Source organism: Trifolium pratense, linkage group LG5 (assembly GCF_020283565.1).
Source record: "Trifolium pratense cultivar HEN17-A07 linkage group LG5, ARS_RC_1.1, whole genome shotgun sequence".
Taxonomy (NCBI): Eukaryota; Viridiplantae; Streptophyta; class Magnoliopsida; order Fabales; family Fabaceae; genus Trifolium; species Trifolium pratense.
The window spans coordinates 11,871,107-11,896,695 of record NC_060063.1 but is presented as its reverse complement, the minus strand read 5'-3'; the positions used below and the strand labels follow the sequence as shown (position 1 = coordinate 11,896,695).

The 25,589-nt window shown below is 35.5% G+C and overlaps 2 protein-coding genes across 2 annotated transcripts; both read right to left on the bottom strand.

The window, feature by feature from the left end:
• Positions 1-8,885: 8,885 nt before the first annotated feature.
• LOC123884835 (nucleotide pyrophosphatase/phosphodiesterase-like) lies at positions 8,886-12,931 on the bottom strand. Its single transcript, XM_045934066.1, has 12 exons — positions 12,602-12,931; positions 12,265-12,356; positions 11,705-11,780; positions 11,470-11,592; positions 11,275-11,367; positions 11,024-11,153; positions 10,848-10,929; positions 10,625-10,757; positions 10,339-10,544; positions 10,116-10,241; positions 9,567-9,876; positions 8,886-9,252 (listed from the first exon to the last, which is right to left on the bottom strand). Exons 1-12 carry the CDS (start codon positions 12,800-12,802, stop codon positions 8,947-8,949), a joined length of 1,878 nt encoding a protein of 625 aa, XP_045790022.1. The 5' UTR covers positions 12,803-12,931; the 3' UTR covers positions 8,886-8,946.
• Positions 12,932-16,783: 3,852 nt separating this feature from the next.
• On the bottom strand, positions 16,784-21,345 carry LOC123885648 (nucleotide pyrophosphatase/phosphodiesterase-like). Its single transcript, XM_045934948.1, has 12 exons — positions 21,029-21,345; positions 20,687-20,778; positions 20,121-20,196; positions 19,886-20,008; positions 19,689-19,781; positions 19,435-19,564; positions 19,259-19,340; positions 19,033-19,165; positions 18,747-18,952; positions 18,524-18,649; positions 17,979-18,288; positions 16,784-17,664 (listed from the first exon to the last, which is right to left on the bottom strand). Exons 1-12 carry the CDS (start codon positions 21,227-21,229, stop codon positions 17,359-17,361), a joined length of 1,878 nt encoding a protein of 625 aa, XP_045790904.1. The 5' UTR covers positions 21,230-21,345; the 3' UTR covers positions 16,784-17,358.
• Positions 21,346-25,589: the final 4,244 nt, after the last annotated feature.

The following is a 25,589-nucleotide window of genomic DNA, read 5'->3' as shown; positions in this document are numbered from 1 at the left end:
CAGTCAACAGTCTCCAGATGTGAGAACATCTGTCCACACATTTGACACACACACACACACACTACTCCCCCTTTTTAGCCACAATTTAGACAAACATCATGAATAGGAAATCATAGTGTACCAGAGCATAGAGAATATCAGTGTGCAGTTATTACAGACCATAGAGCACACACAGGTGCTAGAAATTCAGGGCCTAGCCCATAAAGGAACAACAAAAGAAACACCAAAAGTACATCAGAAACAAATATAAGGAAACATCAGAAATCAGATTGAAGAACTTTCATCAGAGTCCTCCATCACATCCTCAGAACCATCCTCAGACTCACTAGCCTCTTTTCCTTCTTGTCCATCTGGCTCACCCTCAGCCATTTCAGCAGCTTCCTCAGCCTTGAGTGCCTCAATCACACGGTCTATTTTCAGCTTCCTGGCCTCAAGTGCTCTGCTGGTCTCAGTCAAGTCTGCAATCATCTGCTTCCTAGAAAGAACACCAGTCTGGACAGATGTGCCAACACCTGCTGCAACATTTGTCCCATTCAGCAGCCTCTGCTCAATCACCAACACCCCTTTCCTTTTACAAGGAACATCAGTACTTCTCAAAATATCTAGGTGTTGCTCGAGTATTATATTGCATAGCAGAGTGGGAAGAGCAACTGGTTTCTCAACAGCATATGTTAAAGCATGGCTCAAAGTTTCTTGAAAGAAATAAGCTCCATAGTCAAAATTAGCCTTGGTACCCACAGCATAGATAAACTTTCCCAATCCTCTTGCAATATCACCTGAGTGAGTGGTTGGTACCCAATTATGGGCAGCAATCCTATTTAAAACAGCATAGAATGGTGAGAGGGAAGTTGCAGACAACTTTGCCTTGCTTGGCCACACTTTAATTTTTCCACCAGTGAGGACCTTGCAGATTTCATTATCTGTGGCTTTTAGAGGACCCACTTCATCAGAACTTCTTTGGAGATATTGGTTTATCACAATAGGAGAGAATTGAACACACTTTCCACGAACAAACACTTGCCTGTATTCAGGACTTGCTGGATCATTACAGTCTGCAGCTACATTGATCAAAAATTCCTTGACAAGCCTGTCATAGCACTTGTCCAAACCCACAACAGTTTTCATCAAACCAGCATACTCAAGAGCTTCAACAACACTTGGACATTCAAGAATATCATTCTTTAAATTTCTTTCGAGAGCTAACCTTCTATGATACACAAACTTCCATCTTGCAGATCCATTCTCCAGATGGAATGAGACATTATCTAAAGGAGCATAGGGAACAGTTTGAGGAACCTTCTTCCATCCTATACTCTTTCTAGATGTGCTGCCTGATGCAGCAACATCTGTCTCAGGTTCAAAATCAGAATCACTTGTTGGTGGAGCTTTCCTTTTCCTAGTCTCAGTTCTAGGAACCACCTTACTTACAGGTTTTGGAGGTCCATATAGGGGCTTTTTACCAGTAACTTTTTCAGCCCTAGATGGTTTGGGTGTTTGGACAGGTGTGTTAGTAGCCTCTACAGCTTTACCAGCCCTACTTCTAGTCCTCCTAGCCACACTAGCTTCAGAATGTGCAGGAATACCCTTATCACTAACAGTAGTTTCATTTTCATTAACAATTATCACCTCAGGAGTTTCATTCACAACTTTATCAGGAACAGCCTTTTTATCAGTAGCCTTAGGTGGGGGACTCTCATCAGATTCATAATAGTCCACAAGGTTTTCTTGTGCCAAAGATGTGGTAACATCTGGCACCACATTTGGCGTAGCGCCATGTGTTGCAACACTTGGCGCAACATGAGTCTCAGGAGCAGTTTTCTTAATGGACTCATCAGCAACATCATTATTGGTCTCAGTAGAAGCACCAATATTATCATCAACAACAACAGGGGAGTTAGGAACACTTTTCCCCAAATTTTCAGACACAGTAGGTTTCTCTAAACCTAGGTTGTCAACAGAATTTTGAACATCAGAGTTTTGATTAAGTGAGTTCTTACCAGATGTGTCAACATCGTCCTCTGTAGTATCAACGACAGGAGTAGGAACATCTTTTGATGGCAGAGGATCAACATGCAGTTCAGACATTGTATAAGCCCTTCTCGATTCAGTTCGCGATTTCTTGCTCTTCTTCTTCGTTTTCTTAATTGAAGAGGAGGGAGATGAAGGATTTATGCTCGTTCGTGATAATTTTTCCTTCTTCGCAACTGATTTTCTCCTCATAGTTGGACTTATGGAAGGTATGGTGGTGAGAGGAACAGCATCGATTACCACCTTTTGTAGTGATGGAGTAGCATCTGTCTTTGTTGGTGAAGATTTGGCGGAGTTAGACATGATTTGGAATTGAAATTTTCTGAGAAGAGGAGAAGTCAGAGAAATGTTGATGAGGAAGATAGAGAGTTTTTGAGCGTGAGAGAGAGAATAGATGAAAAGTAATGATTGTGGTTGATGGAGGTTGTGGGAAGTTGAATGAGAACTTCCTTGATTAGCGTGTAACTTAAAGTGATGAGAGGTAGTTACACGCATTGCATGCTGTAACTGCTATTTGTCTTCAAAAAGGCAAATTCCAAGTTTGCCTCTTAAATTTTCAAATTGACTTGCATCCAACGCCTTAGTAAAAATGTCTGCTAATTGTTCTTCCGATGCAATGTGCTCAAGTGTAACAATTTTTTCTTCTACAAGCTCTCATAAAATGATGACGTATGTCAATGTGCTTAGTCCTACTATGTTGAATAGGATTTTTAGAAATGTTTATAGCACTAAGATTGTCATAGTAGAGTGTCATGACATCTTGCTCCACACTATACTCTTTCAACATTTGTCTCATCCATAACAATTGAGAGCAACTACTTCCAGCTGCTATATATTCTGCCTCAGCTGTTGATAGAGACACACTATTTTGCTTCTTACTAAACCAAGATACTAGATTGTTTCCCAAGAAGAAACAGGCACCAGAGGTGCTCTTTCTATCATCAGCACTTCCAGCCCAATCTGCATCACAATATCCAGTTAAGGTAGAATCATTACCATGAGTGTATAGAATTCCATAGCCACATGTTCCATTGACATATTTGAAGATCCTCTTTACTTGAGTCAGATGACTCATCTTGGGTTCAGATTGGTATCTAGCACAAACACCAACTGCAAACATGATATCAGGCCTGCTAGCTGTGAGATATAGTAAGCTCCCAATCATACTTCTGTAGAGACTTTGATCCACATCAACCCCTTTCTCATCTTTGGTAAGCTTCAAATGTGTAGGTGCAGGTGTCCTTTTGTGACTACCACCCTCCATTCCAAATTTCTTCACAATGTTTCTTGCATATTTTTCTTGAGAGATAAATATGGTGTCTTCCATTTGTTTGACCTGAAGACCTAAAAAATAAGTTAGCTCACCTACAAGACTCATTTCAAATTTAGATTGCATTTGATGCACAAAGTGTTCCACCATTTGTCGCGACATTCCACCAAATACAATATCATCCACATATATCTGAGCTATCATTAGCTTCCCTTTCTCTTCTCTTACAAACAAGGTTTTATCATTACCACCCTTCTTGTATCCATGGCTGACAAGGAATTCAGTCAATCTTTCATACCATGCTCTAGGGGCTTGTTTCAATCCATAGAGTGCTTTCTTTAGTTTGTAAACATGGTTAGGAAAGCTTGGATCTACAAACCCTTTTGGTTGCTCAACATATACCTCTTCATTTAGATAGCCATTTAGGAATGCACTTTTTACATCCATTTGATATAGCTTGAATTTCAAAATGCATGCCACAGCCAAGAGTAATCTTATGGACTCCAAGCGAGCAACTGGAGCAAAAGTCTCATCAAAATCTACTCCTTCTATCTGGGTGTATCCTTGTGCTACAAGTCTGGCTTTATTTCTAGTAATATCACCATTTTCATCAGTTTTGTTCTTGTACACCCACTTTGTACCAATAACATTTATACCATCTGGTCTAGGTACTAGATCCCATACCTCACTTCTTTTGAACTGAGTTAGTTCCTCCTGCATAGCATTGATCCAGTATTCATCAGTCAAAGCTTTTTTAACATTCTTTGGTTCAATCTTTGATATGAAACATGAATTGAAGATTGCTTCTTTTGATCTTCTTGTTGCAATTCCTTGATTTGGATTTCCAATGACAAGTTCCAGAGGATGATTCTTCTGTGTTCTAGTAGATGGTCCCTTGTTTGGTCTAGGAACCTCTGTAGTAGACTCAGAATGTTGATCAGGTTCAGGTTCAGTTTGATCATCATCAGGTGTTGGGACAGGTGTTATGACATCTGTCTCTTCAGCTGGATCTTCACTTGTTGTATCACTGTCATCAACAACAACATTAATTGATTCCATCATAGTTCTTGTTCTGGAGTTAAAAACCCTGTACGCTCTGCTGTTGGTTGAGTAACCTAAAAATATCCCCTCATCACTTTTGGGATCCAATTTTCTCCTAGGTTCTCTATCTGCCAAAATATAACATTTTGACCCAAACACATGGAAGTACTTCACAGTAGGCTTCCTATTCTTCCATAGTTCATACAATGTTGTAGCAGTACCTTTCCTTAATGTTACTCTATTGTGAATGTAACATGCTGTATTCATGGCTTCAGCCCAGAACTTGTAAGGAACATTTTTGGCATGCAACATTACTCTAGCAGATTCCTGTAAGGTTCTATTCTTTCTTTCAACCACACCATTTTGTTGAGGTGTAATTGGTGAAGAGAATTCATGAATTATTCCTTCAGCAGCACAAAAATCAGCAAATTTAGAGTTTTCAAATTCCTTACCATGGTCACTTCTGATTCTTACAATACCACAGTCTTTCTCTTTTTGAAGTTGTACACAAAGATATTTGAATTCTTCAAAAGTCTCAGATTTTTCCCTAATGAAATTCACCCAAGTATACCTAGAGAAGTCATCAACAATAACAAGAACATATTTCTTACCTCCAAGACTCTCAACTTGTATGGGCCCCATCAGATCCATATGTAGTAACTCAAGAACTCTAGAGGTGGACAAGTGTTGCAACTTTTGGTGCGACACTTTGGTTTGCTTCCCAATCTGACATTCACCACAGATATTGCCTTCCTGTATCTGTAAGATTGGTAGTCCTCTGACAGCTTCTTCTGATATGACTCTCTTCATGCTCTTCAGGTTAAGGTGTCCTAATTTTTGATGCCACAGCTTAACCTCTTCATTTTTAGTTAAGAGACATGTAGATACATTACCTTCTTCAAAAGGGATCCACAAGTAGCAGTTGTCTTTTGATCTAACACCCCTCATAAGGATGTCTCCTTCATTATTGCTGACCAGACATTCATTTTTTGTAAAGTTGACTTTCATCCCTTGATCACATAGTTGGCTTATACTGATTAGATTGGCAGTTAGTCCTTTTACAAGGAGAACATTTTCAAGTTTTGGTAGACCATGGTCAACAAGTCTTCCAATACCTTTGATTTCCCCCTTTGCTCCATCTCCAAATGTCACAAAACTTGTGGCATAAGATTTTACTTCCTTCAAATATTTTTCAACACCAGTCATGTGTCTGGAACAGCCACTATCAAAGTACCAATCTTCTTTTGATGATGCTCTGAGAGATGTATGGGCAATCAGACTTTTCCCACTGCTTTCAGCTGTATACTCCTTGGTATTGGTTGCATCATCTTTTTGCTTCCATTCCATCTTTGTTTTAGTGATGGATTGATCAGATTCTTGTGGAATTTCATTTGGATAACCATACAGTTTGTAGCAATAAGGCCTTATGTGCCCCTTTCTTCCACAGTGATGACATCTCCATGAATGGTACCTGCTTCTTGGTCTAGGTATAAACCTAGGTCTCTGCCATCTTTGCTGATGTGGTGCCACATGTGGCAACACTTGTCTCTGCTGTCTATGAGACAGGTGTGGCGACATCCTGTTGTGCATGTTTGGAGACGGTTGTTTACTTATCTCAGGCATAAATTTCCCTTCTTTGTTGTAATCCATAATCCTATTAACATTTTTGTATTCATACCCAATGCCTGTTTTGGATCTACTAGGGGCAGGCAAAGTTTCCAGGATTTCATCTAGATCACTTCCTTTGAATAGCCTAAGAACATGCTTCTTTAAATTCTCAAGATGAGAGTTTAATTCAGTTACCTCTTCATTCAGATGGGCTATCTCAGTTAGTTGTTTGATCTTGTCAGCTTCTAAGTTGATGATAGTTGCCTTCTGTTGCTCAATGATCTTTAAACTATCTTCCCATTTAGTACCAAATTCAGAGATTCTTGACAAATTAGCAGCTTTCTCAGTTTGCAACTTAGTGATTGTCTCTTTTTGCTCTTTAGAGACTCTGCAGACTTCTGCACTCTTCAGACACAGCTTTTTATATGATTCAGCAAGCTCATCAAAGGTTAGTTCTTCTTCACATGATTCAGTGTCAGATGTGCAAACACTTGTCAATACATGTATAGCTTTTGCAGTATCGGCTTCTCCTTCAGAATCTTCATCTGACCAAGTTACAGTTAACCCCTTCTTTTGTTTCTTCAGAAAGGTTCCACATTCACTTCTGATGTGACCAAACCCCTCACATTCATGGCATTGAACACCTTTATTTGGAGCTGATTTCTCATCTGTTACAGGTTTTCTGAAATTCCTGTAAGTGTTGCGACCAATGTCAGCTGCACTTGTCTTAGAGCGTTTGTCCATTCTCTTTAGCACCTTATTAAATTGTTTTCCCAAAAGAACCATTGCATCAGAGATGCTTTGTTCAGATTCTGTGTCACTCAGTTGATCTTCTTCCTCAGCATTTGAAGCAAAAGCAATACTTTTGTTTTTCTTATCCATCTTTTCATTTGTGGCTACCTCATAGGTTTGTAGTGAACAAACTAGTTCATCTAACTTCATATCTGTGATATCCTTTGCTTCTTCTATAGCTGTGACTTTCATGTCAAACTTCTTAGGTAGAGACCTGAGCATTTTTCTTACCAGCTTTTCTTCAGGTATCTTTTCACCCAAGGCATCAAATTGGTTGTCAAAATCAAGTATGGTCATGTGAAAATCCTGAATGGTTTCATCATCATTCATTCTTAGATTCTCAAACTTAGTTGTTAGGAGTTGTAGCTTAGACATCTTCACTTTAGAGGTACCTTCATGAACAGTCTCAAGAATTGTCCAAGCTTCCTTAGCACAGACACACTTTTTGATGAGTCTGAATATGTGCTTGTCAACACCATTATATAGCGCATATAATGCTTTTGAGTTTGCAAGAGCAAGCTCATCTTCTTCTTTGGACCATTCTTCAGCAGATTTCAACTCAAGAGTTGGTTTACCATCTTTGTCCATCTTCACAGGTGGAGTCCATCCTCTCAGAATTGCCTTCCATGTCTTGCTATCAATTTGTTTTAGGAAGGCCATCATGCGGGACTTCCAATAGTCATAGTTTGAAGCGCCAACCAAGAGAGGTGGTCTGGTAACAAAACCTCCTTCTTTGTCCATCCTTGCCAGAAACGATTTCCCTGGAGCTCACCCTAAAATTCAGAACAGGGTGCCTGCTCTGATGCCAATTGAAATTCCTGGCACACAGTGGACATGTGTTGCTCAAGGTGTAGCAACACTTGTCTGTTGTAGACAGATGTTGTTACTAGTGCGCCAACACTTGTCTATAAACAGAGCAAATAACATAAAGCAATACAAACAGTAAAGTAAATAACACACGAGAGTTGTTAACCCAGTTCAGCCTAAAGCCTACTCTGGGGGATACCAATCCAGGAATGAAGTCCACTATCAGCAGTATTACTTCGAAGCTAAACTCACCCGTTTACAACTTCTCACTTAATCACTACCCAATGACCCTTCTACCTAGGAACTCCTAGATATGAGACCCCGTCCCAATTCCCACCTTAGCAACACAGACAGCGCTGCTATTCAATTTCACAAACACAACAGGTGGAGACACACTCCTAAGAAACTAGGATTCACTCTTGCTTAAAAGCTTGCGAGTAAACCACACAACACAATAGAACAATCTCCGTACTTCAAAGCTTAGGAGAAGTTCACACTTACAACTCAATAACACTCAGGTCCTAAGCTTGCATCAATGAGACACAAGATAGGCTCACAATTAACACTCTAAAATCCCTAAAACACACGCTTTGTAAGAACACGATTTTAGATGCTTGAAACCATATGCTTGCCTTCGTATTTATAGTAGTAGAATGACTTGGGCTTCAAGACAAAATTAGGGCTTCTAGAATTGCGGCAGCAGTGATATATTTTTGAAAATAATAGTTATATTTTTGAAACCGCAAAAATATATTTTCCAAAAATATAATTCTTTTGGAAAATAAAACTAGGGTTTAGCTGCCTCATGAAACACATTAAACACGTGCGCCTTCCTCTGTAAGAAACCTTGAAACAATTCTTCAAACAGATCTTCAAAAGATTGAGTAGAAAATAATAACATCCAGCTGGCGCGCGCAGAACAGAGTCAGGTGTTGTTCCAAAGTGTCACAACATTTGTCACAACACTTGGGGTCAGCACACTTGTCTCAACACTTGGCTAAAATATGTTTTTGCAAAATGTAGCCAATATACAAAAACCCAACAGAAATAATCCATGGAATTTCTAAAAATTGTTGGATGGATTGAATGGATTTAGAGTTGATAGATTTGGATGGATAAAGGATAAATGAATAAAATTGCCACCCCTAAATGTCTACATCTACATTATAATTAAGGAATTGCATTTTCATGTTATATTTTTTTACACACTTGTAAATTTTAGAATTTGTATTATACTGAAAATATAGTGTTGGGTTATTTGTGCATTTTGTTTCTATAGTTGCATTTCATAAAACTTGCATGATGCATGGAGATTGAACATAATAATAACCTTTATTTATTTATCTTGAAATTATTTTATTTCATTTTGAGACTACATCAATTCTACTGCAGAACATAACTCAGCTTGCCAAGGTGGTTTTCTCACAACCATCATGCACACATGCCAAGACATCTCTATAGTCCCTGGAAATGGTAAAAGAGTCATAGACCTTTCCATCACTACTTTTCTTGTACTCAAACAAGAGAAACGAGTGATTGAATGCTGTTAGTTTGCCAAAACCATAGTCTTTGTCCCTGAAAATACTCCAAACCGGAGGTGCTTTGGCGAAGTCTGATAAGTGACTTCCCCCTCCTCCAACAACAACATGAATTGTTCCATTCACAGTGCCAGAGTAATGAGATTTTTCCTTATTCACGCATTGGTTCTGCATCATACACATTTGGATAATTAGAAATGGATGCTGGTGCATTTACAATGAGATGTGACAATACTCCCTCTGGTCCGTAATATAAGAGAAAACCTACTTTTTAAATACATTCAGTAACTAATGTATCTGACTCTGACCTATAATATAGGCTAGATACATTAGTTATTCAGGGTATCTAAAAGTAAACTTTCTCTAATAAGGACCGGAGTGTCTGACCTATAATATAGGTTAAGATACATTAGTTACTCGGTACATCTAAAAAGTAAACTTTCTTTAATATTAAGGACCGGAGGAGGCAGTAGTTTTTATACCTGATAAATGGGGCATACTCTTTCATAGTTATGGACATGACCATAAAATCCAATGTCTACTTTGTACTTCTGCCAAAGCCGTTGCAAACTTTCCCTTCCCATTGGCTCTTCAAATGAACCCTCTTGGGCATACCAATCATTAGAGGAGTAACCGAGTGGGCGATGTGCTGCAAAGATTAACCATGGTTGTTGTTTTCTATCTACTGTTGCAAGGCAATGCTCAATGAATTTGTATTGTTCTGATCCTTCTCTCCAATCATGCTCACTGTCTGCTATACAGAAACGAAACATACCATAATCTGTTGCATACCTGCATATTTCCAATTTTGAACATATTATAGGTACGGAGTATTCATCGCTGTTTAACAGTCAGTGACTAATCTCCGTCGAGTAATCTGTTGGGGCTCACATTGTGGGTCATTCCCAACCAGATTTTCTCTACGCACGAACTAGGAATTGAACCTATGGCTACATGATTAATGTGTCCGAGTTCTTTACCATACGACCAAACATAATTTTGATGGTTTGCATTAGATTAATATAACTTACCAGAATTTGGCTCTGTTCTCAGCAGGAAAATAGTACATGGTTTCAGCTGGAACTCCACATTCTCCACCTGAATCTGGAGTGTCATAGAAGGATCCCGTGTTTGGCCAATCACGTTCATGATTTCCACTACAATATCAATAAATGTAACATCCTTTCGGTCTTAAAGTATATGTAAAACATAATTCAAATGTTGATGGCATAAACTGATTGCAAGAAAACAAACCTTGCTATCATATATGGAACTGTTGAAGAAATTTCTTGCACTTGAGCTGTGAATTGATCCCACTGTGAGATGTATCCATTTGCATATGGTAGATCTCCTATGTGGAAAACAATGTCAAAATTGTCTAAATCCTTGATGAGTTGGTCAGTGGTGTTAAGTGAACCAGGTTGATAATTTGCATATTCGTTTGAACCATCACGCTCGGCCTAAAAGTCATGTAAAGTAAATTAAGTATTTTCCTTATTGTACTACTCAGTAACCATAATCCTTAAATAATCAATGCTACCTTTCCCATGTCGCCAAATATGATAACACGCTGCAATGAGTTTTGTCCAGGATATGGGGATGCTTTGAATGAATACCTCTTGCTCCATACATAAGATCCATCAAGCAAGAAATGCCCCAACCTATAGGTATACCTGGGGGAATAATTGTGACGGTTGCTAAGCTTTCAGACCAAACTCTATCGACCGAATCATAAACAAAAAAAAATATAGTATAACATATACCTCATATTTGGCCAAAGTTCTTTAAGGAAACTTGTGTGTATAAAACCAGGATCACGCCAGCCAACAGTTCGCGCAGGTTGACCTACAGATCAACAAAATGTTGTCATTATTTGTTGAGTTCTATGTTATGCTTCCTAATGACACATCGTTCCTTTAAATTACGTAATAATTCTCACCGCACAAGCTGTTACGATTAAATGTCAATGTTCCTGCAGCAGATTGTATCTGCTTTCTTCCCTTTGGACCCCATTCCACAAATGGTACAGCTTCGCTTATGTCATATCCACTTGTCCAGGTAACCGTCATCTATCATAGATGAAAAAATAGATGTAGAAAACTTATAATTATTCATGTTTAACTTTTAGTATGGTTAGTAAAATCATGTCAACAATATTTGATAAATTTGTCTCTACAAGTTTCAACTTACTTCATTCCAAGACTTTCCTTGAGCAAGGCGTGGATACACAGGTGCTTTAGGATTTGCAAACGCGATGAAGTTCGAAACTGCCACAAGTTTAGGCTGCAATATATGGTCAATCACATAAATACATGTTAGCATAAAATTGAATAAGACTCATTCATGCTATAAGAACACTAGTGTCTGGCACTGATTATGACTTACATTGGATAATCCACCTGAAAATAATGCAAAGGAGAAATCTGCACGTTGATTGATCAATTGGAATTTCAAAACAGCTTTCCCTGTCTTATTATAGTTAGGATCAGAGTGGTTGGCATATTTGTACTGTTACAAAGGTTAAAATCACAATTAACAAACATGATAAGTTCATTCTTGATTAATTCATTGTTATGTTCATTCATGTGAAAGTAATATGAGATGGATCAGTTGCATTTACCTTTATTGGAGCTGTGCATATATATGGAATATCTACCCATCCAATGTCACTGGGGTTGGGTGGACATGTTGATGAACTGTGTCAAGAAAAATATATTGGTTATTTGCTTTTGCTTAACTAGCTTTTAGTGTCATTGCTTAACTAAAACATTTTTTTTTGTTTTCACCACCAATATCCAGCCTATTGCACCGTCTAATCTGATTTGGGGGGAACTTTTGACATCAAGTGACTTTAGCGCCCTCCCGATTGCAGTTGCAGGGATTGCAACTGGACCAACTAATGATTTGTTGCTTAACTAAAACATTACTTAAAAGATAGTTTTCAAATATATACACACAAAATGAACAAATTAATGTGATTAGTATATGCAGTTGCACGAATCCGTCTCATGGTACTCGTCCGAGTCGTCCCTCTTGTAAAAAACAAGGTTTTTTTTTTTTGTAAAGAGTTACCTTTATTGTTTATTTTTACAGCTAAATATCTCATTTGATTTAATAGGAGTTACTAGTAAAAACAATTCTATTAAAAGTGAGACAGATTTATATGTATGTGTACTGTACTTAAAGTTTGCTGGAGAGAAAACTCCAACCCAGTCTTCATTGGTTGGTTCAGGCCCCTCAAGTTCCACTGTCACCCATTCGGTGTCCTCGCCCTGCAAGCAACAATAGAGTACGTACGACTTTTTAGATTTATTAAATAATTAATATATCTGATTTATATCATATTGAATAAACCAAGAGTACGCATGTACTATTTAACTTTTGATGATTCTCTCCATATAAACATTATATAATTTAAATTGAAAATCAAATAAATAGGCCAAACTAGTGAAACAGTGAAGAAAATCAAATACTATATAGTACATATTATAATGATATATTAAAATTGATTTTATACCTTATTACCAAGCAAAAAGGGGGAAGCTGTAATAGAGGCAGAACTATGAAGTGCAAGAATGGTTTTGTGAATTGCAATCTTTGACAATGGCTGCTCTCCAATTCCATTCATATCACCCAAACCCATCCACAAGTTGGTGAAGAAGAAGCACAATATTAACAAACTCATCTTTAAATTGAAAAACGTAGTACCAGCTTCCATTTACAAATGAAAAATTATGAGGCTCTTCATTTTCATAATAACTATGGGAGGTAAGGAATTATATATAGAGAAAAAAGAATGGTCCCTCCCTACCTACTCTTAAATAATTGAATCTTAAATATATTATTTGAGAATCCGGCAAATAATTCAACCTTTCATATTATTTTATTTTTTTTATCAAATAGTTTAGGTAAATGATTAGAATTTCACCTTTTTAAAATTGAATATTAGACGGTCAATCATTATGTTGTGCTACTACAGTACCACGTTATGGCTTGCTTTGCTAGTGTGGTTCGCTATAGAATCCAATCATGTTTGTGAGTTTTAGCTGTGTCAATGTACATTTATTATCGCAGATGGATATGGTAGGCCTACTCATCTTAGAGTGTCCTCGGAATTAAAATGAACATTATAATTAATTTGTGTTATACTATTTATTTTTATATTTAATGTTATGAAAAAAATTATGTTATGAATTGACTGAATCATGTACCGCGATGTAATCACCACCTTAGTTGGATAGACTTATTAGTCTCACCCCATGACTCTCAATTGTTGATTTGTTTCGGATAGACAGGTCGGTGTTTTGAGTTGGAGTTTGGAGGTGCGATCTTCGGGAAATTGGATTACGTGATCGAACAGATGTTATGTTATCTTATAATCTAAATAAAATTTAGTTAACTTGTATTCAGTTTGTTAGTTCAATCATGTATATTATGTTTGGTGTATCCTTCCTCAAGTAGGAACCACACACAAATATAAAAAATAAAATAAAAATTGTTTTTGTTGTTTGGTTTTGCCCACGTGAAGTGTGTGTCTGTTTATAAAAAGGGAAGTAATCTCTATGATCAAAGAGGTAAACGGATCCAGAAATTAATCACACCGGGAGTCAAAAAATAATAAAATAATAATAAAAATAAATGTAGATTTTTCTATTACACATGTCCATGTAATTTTTTTTAATGTTATCGTATTATATTTACGAATTTCTTGTTTAATGGTGACCGGTGACTAATCGCCTCCGGGAAATATTTGGGGCACAAAAAATAAGTTCTTCCCCTCAATCGAATTTTATCAATACGCAAGAGTCAAATATGAAACTTTTGACCACTTACTTAAGAGACCCAAAACTCTTACCACTCGAAACAACTAATTTTTTGTTTATTAAAAAGCTGTGTTTTTAATAATTCAACACTTATAATTGTTCGACAATATAAATATTTTTACACCGTAAATACATATCAATTAAATTCATATTTATATAATGTAAATGATAAATAATAGATATATTTATAAATTATAATATACTAATGGTATATGATATAATATGATATATTATATATATGTTTGTATGTAGATGAGCGGGAGGGGGGCCTTGGTCACTGTTTGTCTAGGTCCGTCCAAGGTGAGCTACAGTATCCAAAATATAGTATTGCTATTGCAATTCTGCAATTTGTCACATGCAGCGGCACAGTGACGAGAAGAGAATGAGAGCTTGAGAGTTCAGACAAAAGAGGAAGAAACGTGTTCGGCAAACGTTCTCCGTTTTATCTGAAATTTGAGTATGTTGTTTATGTCACTTTATTAGTTACTTAGATAATTTTATTTTTATAAATAGTTTTATCTTCTGAACCGTTTATGTTTTATCGGTTCCTAAAGAAATTAGGAAGACATTGGTTGTACTCATTATTTGATAATTGTTGAGTTATTTTTTTGGTCTGGATGACCCGTGATTTTATACTCTCACATTGAGTTTTTCTAGTTAAAATTGACGCGTCTTTATTTATAGTTTTTACTCCTTTTATTGTTATTATTGTTGTTTGTTGTGTGGGATAATTTGGTTATTCAGGTTTCACAAGAAAAATTAATTTAAATTTTTTTGTATCATTCGTTGTGCACTCTGGTCCCACTTCCATAAAAAAGATTGATGCAAGTGTGATGTGAGTTAATGATAAAATATTTTTAAGGGACCAAAAGACTAATTAAGCATTGATTGAATTAATGATAAAATTACAAAATTAGTATGGTCTATTTTTTTTATAATTCGAAAAAATAATTAAAATTTGAAATTTAATTTAAAATAATATTGCCAAATTTTAAGAATTACATAATTAAAAAATAATTTAAAATAATTAATAAAATGGTAATTTTGAGAGGTGTAGAATCTTTCAATTTGGTTTTGATTTATATGATAGGAGTATTTATTTTTTTTCCAATGGTAAAAAGAAACAAACAATGACTACCAATGTCTATATATGGTTGACATTAAATTTTTATGCCAATTTAAAAGTTGTGATTTTTTTATTTTTTGAATATATTAAATAAAGTGGGTCCCATTAAAAGAAGAGAGAGAGAGTTCTTATATTAGAATTAGTACCTATTAAGTACTAAAATGTGTTGTGCTCTAATGGTAGTACCTAATAAGTACCATGAGTACCTAATGAGTACCTAATAGGTACCTAATGGTCTCAACGAATTAATTGTCTTGGTTTTTGAAATTGTCTTGGTTTTTGAAATTGGACAAATCAATCTTTGGTAGTTAGTTGGACCAGTGGTCATTGACACTTGACTTGATAGGCGGTTCGATTCCTGCAACTGCAATTGGAGGTGATTGAAACTACTTTATGTCAGAATTGACACGATCCAATGGTCGGATACTATGGTGAAAACATAAAAAAAATGGATAAATTAAATGAAAGTGAAATGTCAAATACCCCTGAAATTCCAGAATTCGTCAAATATCTACTTGATATTTTCAAAATATCAAATACCCCCTAAATTTGCAAAATGTCTATCAAATACCCCACTACTTCGTTTACTATGAATGTTGTGATGATATAACTGTCAACTGCATACGTGAACGTGACGCCACATCACAGAGTGGTATAATTAACTTCACATTTATGTATACACAGTACTGTAGTAGCACTAAAACTCTTCCAATTTTCTTCTTCCTTTTCTATTCATTTTTTACTTCATCTCTACTTTATTTTAATCCAGTCTGGAGCTATGAGTCTTGTTCTGAACTCGATTGTTGGGTTGGACCAAGCCACATTCATCGCCTCAATGCCACATTCATTGGCCTATATATACAACTCTTCACAACCTCACAAGGTAGACATTACTCTGACTTCTGCCTCCATCTCAAACTTATACTAACTTAGGCATCAAAGTGTTTTCTACATGTACCCCCTTTCTCCATCGTCGGTCACCTTCAACGCTTGATTGAATTCTGACCTCCGCCTCGGAGAAATCCTTCCATTGATCTATCCATGTGAGTTCTCTATCCTCTCTTTTATCCTCTTTGGATAAATCTTAGTTTTGTGCAAAACATGTCTATTAACCATTATCGGCACCGCCGTGGTGATCATTTCCTCCTCCATTTAGTTTGCTTTGGTGTTTCGGATTTGAGTGTGATATGGGTTTTTTCTCTGGATCTCAACCTCAATGAAGTCGGCTTCCCTTGTTGTTCTTTATGTAAATGAATAAGTGAAGTGTCTGAGTTTCGAACCCCCGACTCCTGCACATATAGTGCAATATCCCTATCAGCTGAGCTACGCTCACGGGGACATGTATCAATGTATTTATTTTCAAATTTTAATTTATTAATTATATTTAAATTAATTTATAAATCAACTTTTATTTATATTTTTTTCATAATTTGTTTTATATAAATCTGAATAGTGAAAATTATCCATTGGATTTTTTTATTAAGAAATAATCCATTGAATTTCTAAAAATTGTTGGATGGATTGAATGGCTTTAGAGTTGATAGATTTGGATGGATAAAGGATAAATGAATAAAATTGCCACCCCTAAATGTCTACATCTACATTATAATTAAGGAATTGCATTTTCATGTTATATTTTTTTACACACTTGTAAATTTTAGAATTTGTATTATACTGAAAATATATAGTGTTGGGTTATTTGTGCATTTTGTTTCTATAGTTGCATTTCATAAAACTTGCATGATGCATGGAAATTGAACATAATAATAACCTTTACTTTTCTTTTTTCTTTTTTTGACTAAAAAAATAACGATATTCATTCATTCCAATAATTGAAGTAGTACATCAGATCCAAATACACATTCAACATCGCTAAAAACAAAAAGGATGAATCTGCGAACAAACTCACAGCATCCATGTTAATAGCATACAACGGCAAAATGCCTACAAATAATAATATGATAAAACTAAAGTCACCGAAATATCCATGCTTCCGGATCTGCAACGTTGATGCCCAAATCATTGATTGAATTTGCAATTGATTGAAGATGATCTTTCAATATGAACTAAACGAACACCGTAACAAGACGGAGAATTCAACAATGTCGTACCAAGACGACGGTTAACACAAACGCCGCACTCAGACGACGATATCACACAGATAAAAAAGAAAAACAACTAAAAAACTTAATCTATGTGAAAAATCACTTATTTAGATTAAAAACAACAAGAAAAAAGGTGAAGAGGGGTGATTTTAGGCCAAATATGACCTAAAATTATTTTATTTCATTTTTAGACTACATCAATTCTACTGCAGAACATAACTCAGCTTGCCAAGGTGGTTTTCTCACAACCATCATGCACACATGCCAAGACATCTCTATAGTCCCTGGAAATGGTAAAAGAGTCATAGACCTTTCCATCACTACTTTTCTTGTACTCAAACAAGAGAAACGAGTGATTGAATGCTGTTAGTTTGCCAAAACCATAGTCTTTGTCTCTGAAAATACTCCAAACAGGAGGTGCTTTGGCGAAGTCTGATAAGTGACTTCCCCCTCCTCCAACAACAACATGAATTGTTCCATTCACAGTGCCAGAGTAATGAGATTTTTCCTTATTCACGCATTGGTTCTGCATTATACACATTTGGATGATTAGAAATGGATGCTGGTGCATTTACAATGAAATGTGACAAGACTCCCTCTGGTCCGTAATATAAGAGAAAACTTACTTTTTAAATACATTCAGAAACTAATGTATCCGACTCTGACCTATAATATAGGCTAGATACATTAGTTATTCAGTGTATCTAAAAAGTAAATTTTCTCTAATATTAAGGACCGGAGTGTCTGACCTATAATATAGGTTAGATACATTAGTTACTCAGTACATCTAAAAAGTAAACTTTCTTTAATATTAAGGACCGGAGGCAGTAGTATTTATACCTGATAAATGGGGCATACTCTTTCATAGTTATGGACATGACCATAAAATCCAATGTCTACTTTGTACTTCTGCCAAAGCCGTTGCAAACTTTCCCTTCCCATTGGCTCTTCAAATGAACCCTCGTCGGCATACCAATCATTAGAGGAGTAACCGAGTGGGCGATGTGCTGCAAAGATTAACCATGGTTGTTGTTTTCTATCTACTGTTGCAAGGCAATGCTCAATGAATTTGTATTGTTCTGATCCTTCTCTCCAATCATGCTCACTATCTGCTATACAGAAACGAAACATGCCATAATCTGTTGCATACCTGCATATTTCCAATTTTGAACATATTATAGCTACGGAGTATTCATCGCTGTTTAACAGTGACTAATCTCCGTCGAGTAATCTGTTGGGGCTCACATTGTGGGTCATTCCCAACCAGATTTTCTCTACGCACGAACTAGGAATTGAACCTATGGCTACATGATTAATGTGTCCGAGTTCTTTACCATACGACCAAACATAATTTTGATGGTTTGCATTAGATTAATATAACTTACCAGAATTTGGCTCTGTTCTCAGCAGGAAAATAGTACATGGTTTCAGCTGGAACTCCACATTCTCCACCTGAATCTGGAGTGTCAAAGAAGGATCCCGTGTTTGGCCAATCACGTTCATGATTTCCACTACAATATCAATAAATGTAACATCCTTACGGTCTTAAAGTATATGTAAAACATAATTCAAATGTTGATGGCATAAACTGATTGCAAGAAAACAAACCTTGCTATCATATATGGAACTGTTGAAGAAATTTCTTGCAGTTGAGCTGTGAATTGATCCCACTGTGAGATGTATCCATTTGCATATGGTAGATCTCCTATGTGGAAAACAATGTCAAAATTGTCTAAATCCTTGATGAGTTGGTCAGTGGTGTTAAGTGAACCAGGTTGATAATTTGCATATTCGTTGGAACCATCACGCTCGGCCTAAAAGTCATGTAAAGTAAATTAAGTATTTTCCTTATTGTACTAATCAGTAACCATAATCCTTAAATAATCAATGCTACCTTTCCCATGTCACCAAATATGATAACACGCTGCAATGAGTTTTGTCCAGGATATGGGGATGCTTTGAATGAATACCTCTTGCTCCATACATAAGACCCATCAAGCAAGAAATGCCCCAACCTGTAGGTATACCTGGGGGAATAATTGTGACGGTTGCTAAGCTTTCAGACCAAACTCTATCGACCGAATCATAAACAAAACAAAAAAAAATAGTTTAATATATACCTCATATTTGGCCAAAGTTCTTTAAGGAAACTTGTGTGTATAAAACCAGGATCACGCCAGCCAACGGTTCGCGCAGGTTGACCTACAGATCAACAAAATGTTGTCATTATTTGTTGAGTTCTATGTTATGCTTCCTAGTGACACATCGTTCCTTTAAATTACGTAATAATTCTCACCGCACAAGCTGTTCCGATTAAATGTCAATGTTCCTGCAGCAGATTGTATCTGCTTTCCTCCCTTTGGACCCCATTCCACAAATGGTACAGCTTCGCTTATGTCATATCCACTTGTCCAGGTAACCGTCATCTATCATAGATGAAAAAATAGATGTAAAAAACTTAAAATTATTCTACATGCTTACCTTTTAGTATGGTTAGTAAAATCATGTCAACAATATTTGATAAATTTGTCTCTACAAGTTTCAACTTACTTCATTCCAAGACTTTCCTTGAGCAAGGCGTGGATACACAGGTGCTTTAGGATTTGCAAACGCGATGAAGTTCGAAACTGCCACAAGTTTAGGCTGCAATACATGGTCAATCACATAAATACATGTTAGCATAAAATTGAATAAGACTCATTCATGCTATAAGAACACTAGTGTGTGGCACACTGATTATGACTTACATTGGATAATCCACCTGAAAATAATGCAAAGGAGAAATCTGCACGTTGATTGATCAATTGGAATTTCAAAACAGCTTTCCCTGTCTTATTATAGTTAGGATCAGAGTGGTTGGCATATTTGTACTGTTACAAAGGTTAAAATCACAATTAACAAACATGATAAGTTCATTCTTGATTAATTCATTGTTATGTTCATTCATGTGAAAGTAATATGAGATGGATCAGTTGCATTTACCTTTATTGGAGCTGTGCATATATATGGAATATCTACCCGTCCAATGTCACCGGGGTTGGGTGGACATGTTGATGAACTGTGTCAAGAAAAATATATTGGTTATTTGCTTTTGCTTAACTAGCTTTTAGTGTCATTGCTTAACTAAAACATTTTTGTTTGTTTTCACCACCAATATCCGGCCTATTGCACCGTCTAATTAATCTGTGTCATTGCTTAATCTGGTTTTGGGGGCACTTTTGACATCAGGTGACTTTAGCGCCCTCTCGGTCGCAGTTGCGGGGGATCGCAACTGGACCAACTAACGATTTGTTGCTTAACTAAAACATTACTTAAAAAATAGTTTTCAAATATATACACACAAAATGAACAAATTAATGTGATTAGTATATGCAGTTGCACGAATCCGTCTCATGGTACTCATCCCTCTTGTAAAAAACAAGGCTTTTTTTTTGTAAAGAGTTACGTTTATTGTTTATTTTTATAGATAAAGATCTCATTTGATTTAATAGGAGTTACTAGTAAAAACAATTCTATTAAAAGTGAGACAGATTTATATGTATGTGTACTTAAAGTTTGCTGGAGAGAAAACTCCAACCCAGTCTTCATTGGTTGGTTCAGGCCCCTCAAGTTCTACTGTCACCCATTCGGTGTCCTCGCCCTGCAAGCAACAATAGAGTAGTACGACTTTTTAGATTTATTAAATAATTAATATATCTTATTTATATCATATACATCACATATTGAATAAACCAAGAGTACGCATGTACTAATGATTCTCTCCATATAAACATTATATAATTTAAATTGAAAATCAAATAAATAGGCCAAACTAGCTAATGAAACAGTGAAGAAAATCAAATACTATATAGTACATATTATATAATGATATATTAAAATTGATTTTATACCTTATTACCAAGCAAAAAGGGGGAAGCTGTAATGGAGGCAGAACTATGAAGTGCAAGAATGGTTTTGTGAATTGCAATCTTTGACAATGGCTGCTCTCCAATTCCATTCATATCACCCAAACCCATCCACAAGTTGGTGAAGAAGAAGCACAATATTAACAAACTCATCTTTAAATTGAAAAACGTAGTACCAGCTTCCATTTACAAATGAAAAATTATGAGGCTCTTCATTTTCATAATAACTATGGGAGGTAAGGAATTATATATAGAGAAAAAAGAATGGTCCCTCCCTACCTACTCTTAAATAATTGAATCTTAAATATTTTATTGGCAAAATTATGCTACATGTCTTTGTCCTTTATTTTTTTGTAACACTTTGGTTCTTTATTTTTTTTTGCAACACTTTGTCTTTTATTTTTTATTTGTAACACTTTAGTCCTTTATTTTTTTTATTTGTAACACTTTAGTCCCTTTTTTGTAACAGTTTGATCCTTTATTTTTTATTTTTTGTAACACTTTGGTCCTTTATTTTTTATAAATAAATAAGATAAGGACCAAATTGTTACAAAAAAAAGATAAAGGACCAAATTGTTACAAAAAAAAAGATAAATGACCAAACTGTTACAAAAAAATAAGATAAATGACATTTAGTGTAATTTTGCCTATATTATTTGAGAATCCGGCAAATAATTCAACCTTTGATTTATTTATTTTTTATCAAATAGTGCAGGTAAGTGATTAGAATTTCACCTTTTTAAAATTCAATGTTTGGAATATTAGACGGTCAATCATTATGTTGTGCTACTACAGTACCACGTTATGGCTTGCTTTGCTAGTGTGGTTCGCTATAGAATCCAATCATGTTTGTGAACTTTAGCTGTGTCGATGTACAATTATTATCACATATGGGTATGGTAGGCCTCTGAGACTGACTCACCTCATAGTGTCCTCGGAATTAAAATGAACATGATAATTAATTTGTGTTATACCATTTAATTTTATATTTAATGTTATGAAAAAAAATTATGTTATGAATTGATTGAAGAGTAATGCTAGGGTCACACCCTCTAACACACTCTTTAAACGCACACCAATGTTATGAAGCCATGTCATCCTCTTTTTTTATTTTTTTACCGGATAACCGGTTGAAGAAGTTGAGAGAATTTTTTATTTTTTTTGTCTTTTTCGTTGCCCTCTCAAGTCTCCAAAAACACCATAGATTTATCGATCTGCACTGTCTTGCTGTTCATTATCCCCACCGTCTCTATCTGAACCTCTTGCAGTCTTTGACTACATTTCAGTTACCATTATTGCTCTGCTTTATTTTTTGATTTTGTGATGGATCTAAAAATTAATTTTACAATTCACCGTCATTAAGACATTTCCCTTTCATTCATCTTCTTCCTCTCACTCTAAAATTCACAAAGATCTAAATCCCCAAATTTCTTAAACCTTCATTTTCAAAATCAAGGCTTCATTTCCTTTAGTTTCTTAAACCTTCAATTTTTTGTGGGTCTGTTTAGATTTCTTTGTTGAACAAAAACGTAATGGTGTTGGTTAATGGGTGAATTTTTTATTGTTTTAGACTTTGTTGGATGAACAAAAATGAAAATTTCCTTTGGACCTTTGGCATAAGAACGAGGAAGGTACGGTGAGAAGCAATGGCTGGGAAAGAGAAGAGATAAGTTTTGGCTTTTGGGTGAACCTAGAAGATGACGAGTTAAAATTAAATAATAAAAAATAGAAAATAAATTGGAACCGGTAACCAGGAAATGAATAAAAGAAAGAGATGAGGTGGCATCACAATATTGGTGTGTGTTAGAGGGTGTGACCCTAGCACTGCTCTTGATTGAATCATGTACGCGATGTAATCACTACCTTGGTTGGATAGACTTATTAGTCTCACCCCATGACTCTCAATTGTTGATTTGTTTCGGATAGACAGGTCGGTGTTTTGATTGGAGTTTGGAGGTGCGATCTTCGAGAAATTGGATTACGTGATCGAACAGATGTTATGTTATCTTATAATCTAAATAAAATTTAGTTAACTTGTATTCAGTTTGTTACATGTGGGAGTGGATTATCTCCCGTGAATTGTTCTCTCCAGTCCAATCTAGGCCTTTCATTGGAAAATAAAAAAAATTAAAAACATGAAAAGATAAGATTTTAATGGTATTGATCACCACTGCACCCTCTCCAGTGAATAACACACTGGAGGGAATCCTTTCCCGTTACATGTATATTATGTTTGGTGTATCCTTCCCAAGGTTATCAAAACCGGACCGGACCGGCCGGTCGGACCGTGAACCGGTCATGAAAACGGTTCGGTTTTGAGCAAAAAACGGATAGGAAACCGACCGGCAAAAAAAACGGTTGAACCGGGGTCGAACCGGGACGAACCGGTGAACCGGCCGGGCGGTTCAAGCGGTTTTGCAGATTTTTTTTTATTTTTTTTAAATACATGGCAAAACGACGTCGTTTTTACTTTTTTTTTTTAAAATAAAAAATCTGAAACAAAACAACGACGTCGTAGGAATAGGAAAGATTTTTGTTTTTCATCTATTTTTCATTTGGTTTGAATTATAAATTTTATTTTATTTTGACTTGTGATATTTTATCTTTTTAATGTGTGAAATTATGAAATATTGAGCAATTATTCATATATTTTTATTTATATATTAATTAAAATATATATTTAATTAAAAACGGTTCGACCCCGATTGAACCCGGTCCGACCAATTGAACCTTGAACCGATGAGCTCGCCGGTTCGATGACCGGTCCGGTTCTGACAACCTTGATCCTTCCTCAAGTAGGAACCACACACAAATATAAAAAATTAAAAAAAATTGTTTTTGTTGTTTGGTTTTGCCCACGTGAAGTGTGTGTGTTTATAAAAAGGGAAGTAATCTCTATGATCAAAGAGGTAAACGGATCCAGAAATTAATCACACCAGCAGTCAAAAAATAATAAAATAATAATAAAAATAAATGTAGATTTTTTTATTATACATGTCCATGTAATTTTTTTTTAATGTTATCGTATTATATTTACGAATTTCTTGTTTAATGGTGACCTATGACTAATCGTCTCCGGGAAATATGTGGGGCAAAAAAAATAAGTTTTTCCCCTCAATCGAATTTTATTCATACGCAAGAGTCAAATATGAAACTTTTGACCACTTGCTTAAGAGACCCAAAACTCTTACCACCCGAAACAACTAATTTTTTGTTTATTAAAAGGTTGTGTTTTTAATAATTCAACACTTATAATTGTTCGACAATATAAATATTTTTACAACGTAAATACATATCAATTAAATTCTTATTTATATAATGTAAATGATAAATAATAGATATATTTACAAATTATAATATACTAATGGTATATGATATAATATGATATATTATGTATATGTGTATGTATGTAGATGAGGGGGAGGAGGGGCCTTGGTCACTGCTTGCCCCCCTCTAGGTCCGTCCCTGGAGGTGAGCTACAATATCCAAAATATAGTATTGCAATTCTGCAATTTGTCACAAGCAGCGGCGCACAGTGACGAGAAGAGAAAGAGAGCTTGAGAGTTGAGAAAGCGTGTTCGGCAAACGTTCTCCGTTTTATCTAAAATTTGAGTATGTTGTTTATGTCACTTTATTAGTTACTTAGATTAAAAAAAATTGAATAGTTTTATCTTCTGAACCGTTTATGCTTTATCGGTTCCTAAAGAAATTAGGAAGACATTGGTTGTACTCATTATTTGATAATAGTTGAGTTATTTCTTTGGTCTGGATGACCCATGATTTTATACTCTCACATTGAGTTTTTCCAGTTAAAATTGACGCGTCTTTATTTATAGTTTTTACTCCTTTTATTGTTATTATCGTTGTTTGTTGTGTTGGATAATTTGGTTATTCAGGTTCCACAAGAAAATTTAATTTTTTTTGTATCTTTCGTTGTGCACTCTGGTCTCACTTCCACAAAAAAGATTGATGCAAGTGTGATGTGAGTTAACTCTCACATTACTTAGAAAAGTGGAGGTTGAACACTTTATAAGTGAAATCCCATAAACTTAACGCCTTTAAATTTTGCGTAAAAGTGTGGTGTTCAACTCACTTGTGAGGTTGTTCTTAAGCTCAGTGTGGATGATCCCCGACTGTCTCTAGTGACCCAACATATTATTCCTGGATATGTCAGTACCATTTAGTAATTTTATTGTATCTTGATCCATTGTGTATGCTTGTTTACACTGATTTTTGGTAAACAACCGCTAGTTTAAATTAATTACTTGAGATATCAACTAGTAAATCTCGGGACAATTGTTCATGCATTATATTAAAAGAGGTTTGAATATTCATCATTAAAGACATCCTTAGTTTGTAGAAAAACAATGTGTTTGTTCTATGAAAAAGTAGTTTATGAAACACAGACGTGAAATATAAATTGAATGCGAATAAAAGAGAAAGTTCACTCGAATGAGAGAACCAATTAAATGCAGAAAGTTGTAAATACTTTGAAAGTAAAGACTTGTAAAAAGTAGAATTGCATTTAAAATGTAAAAGTTACAAA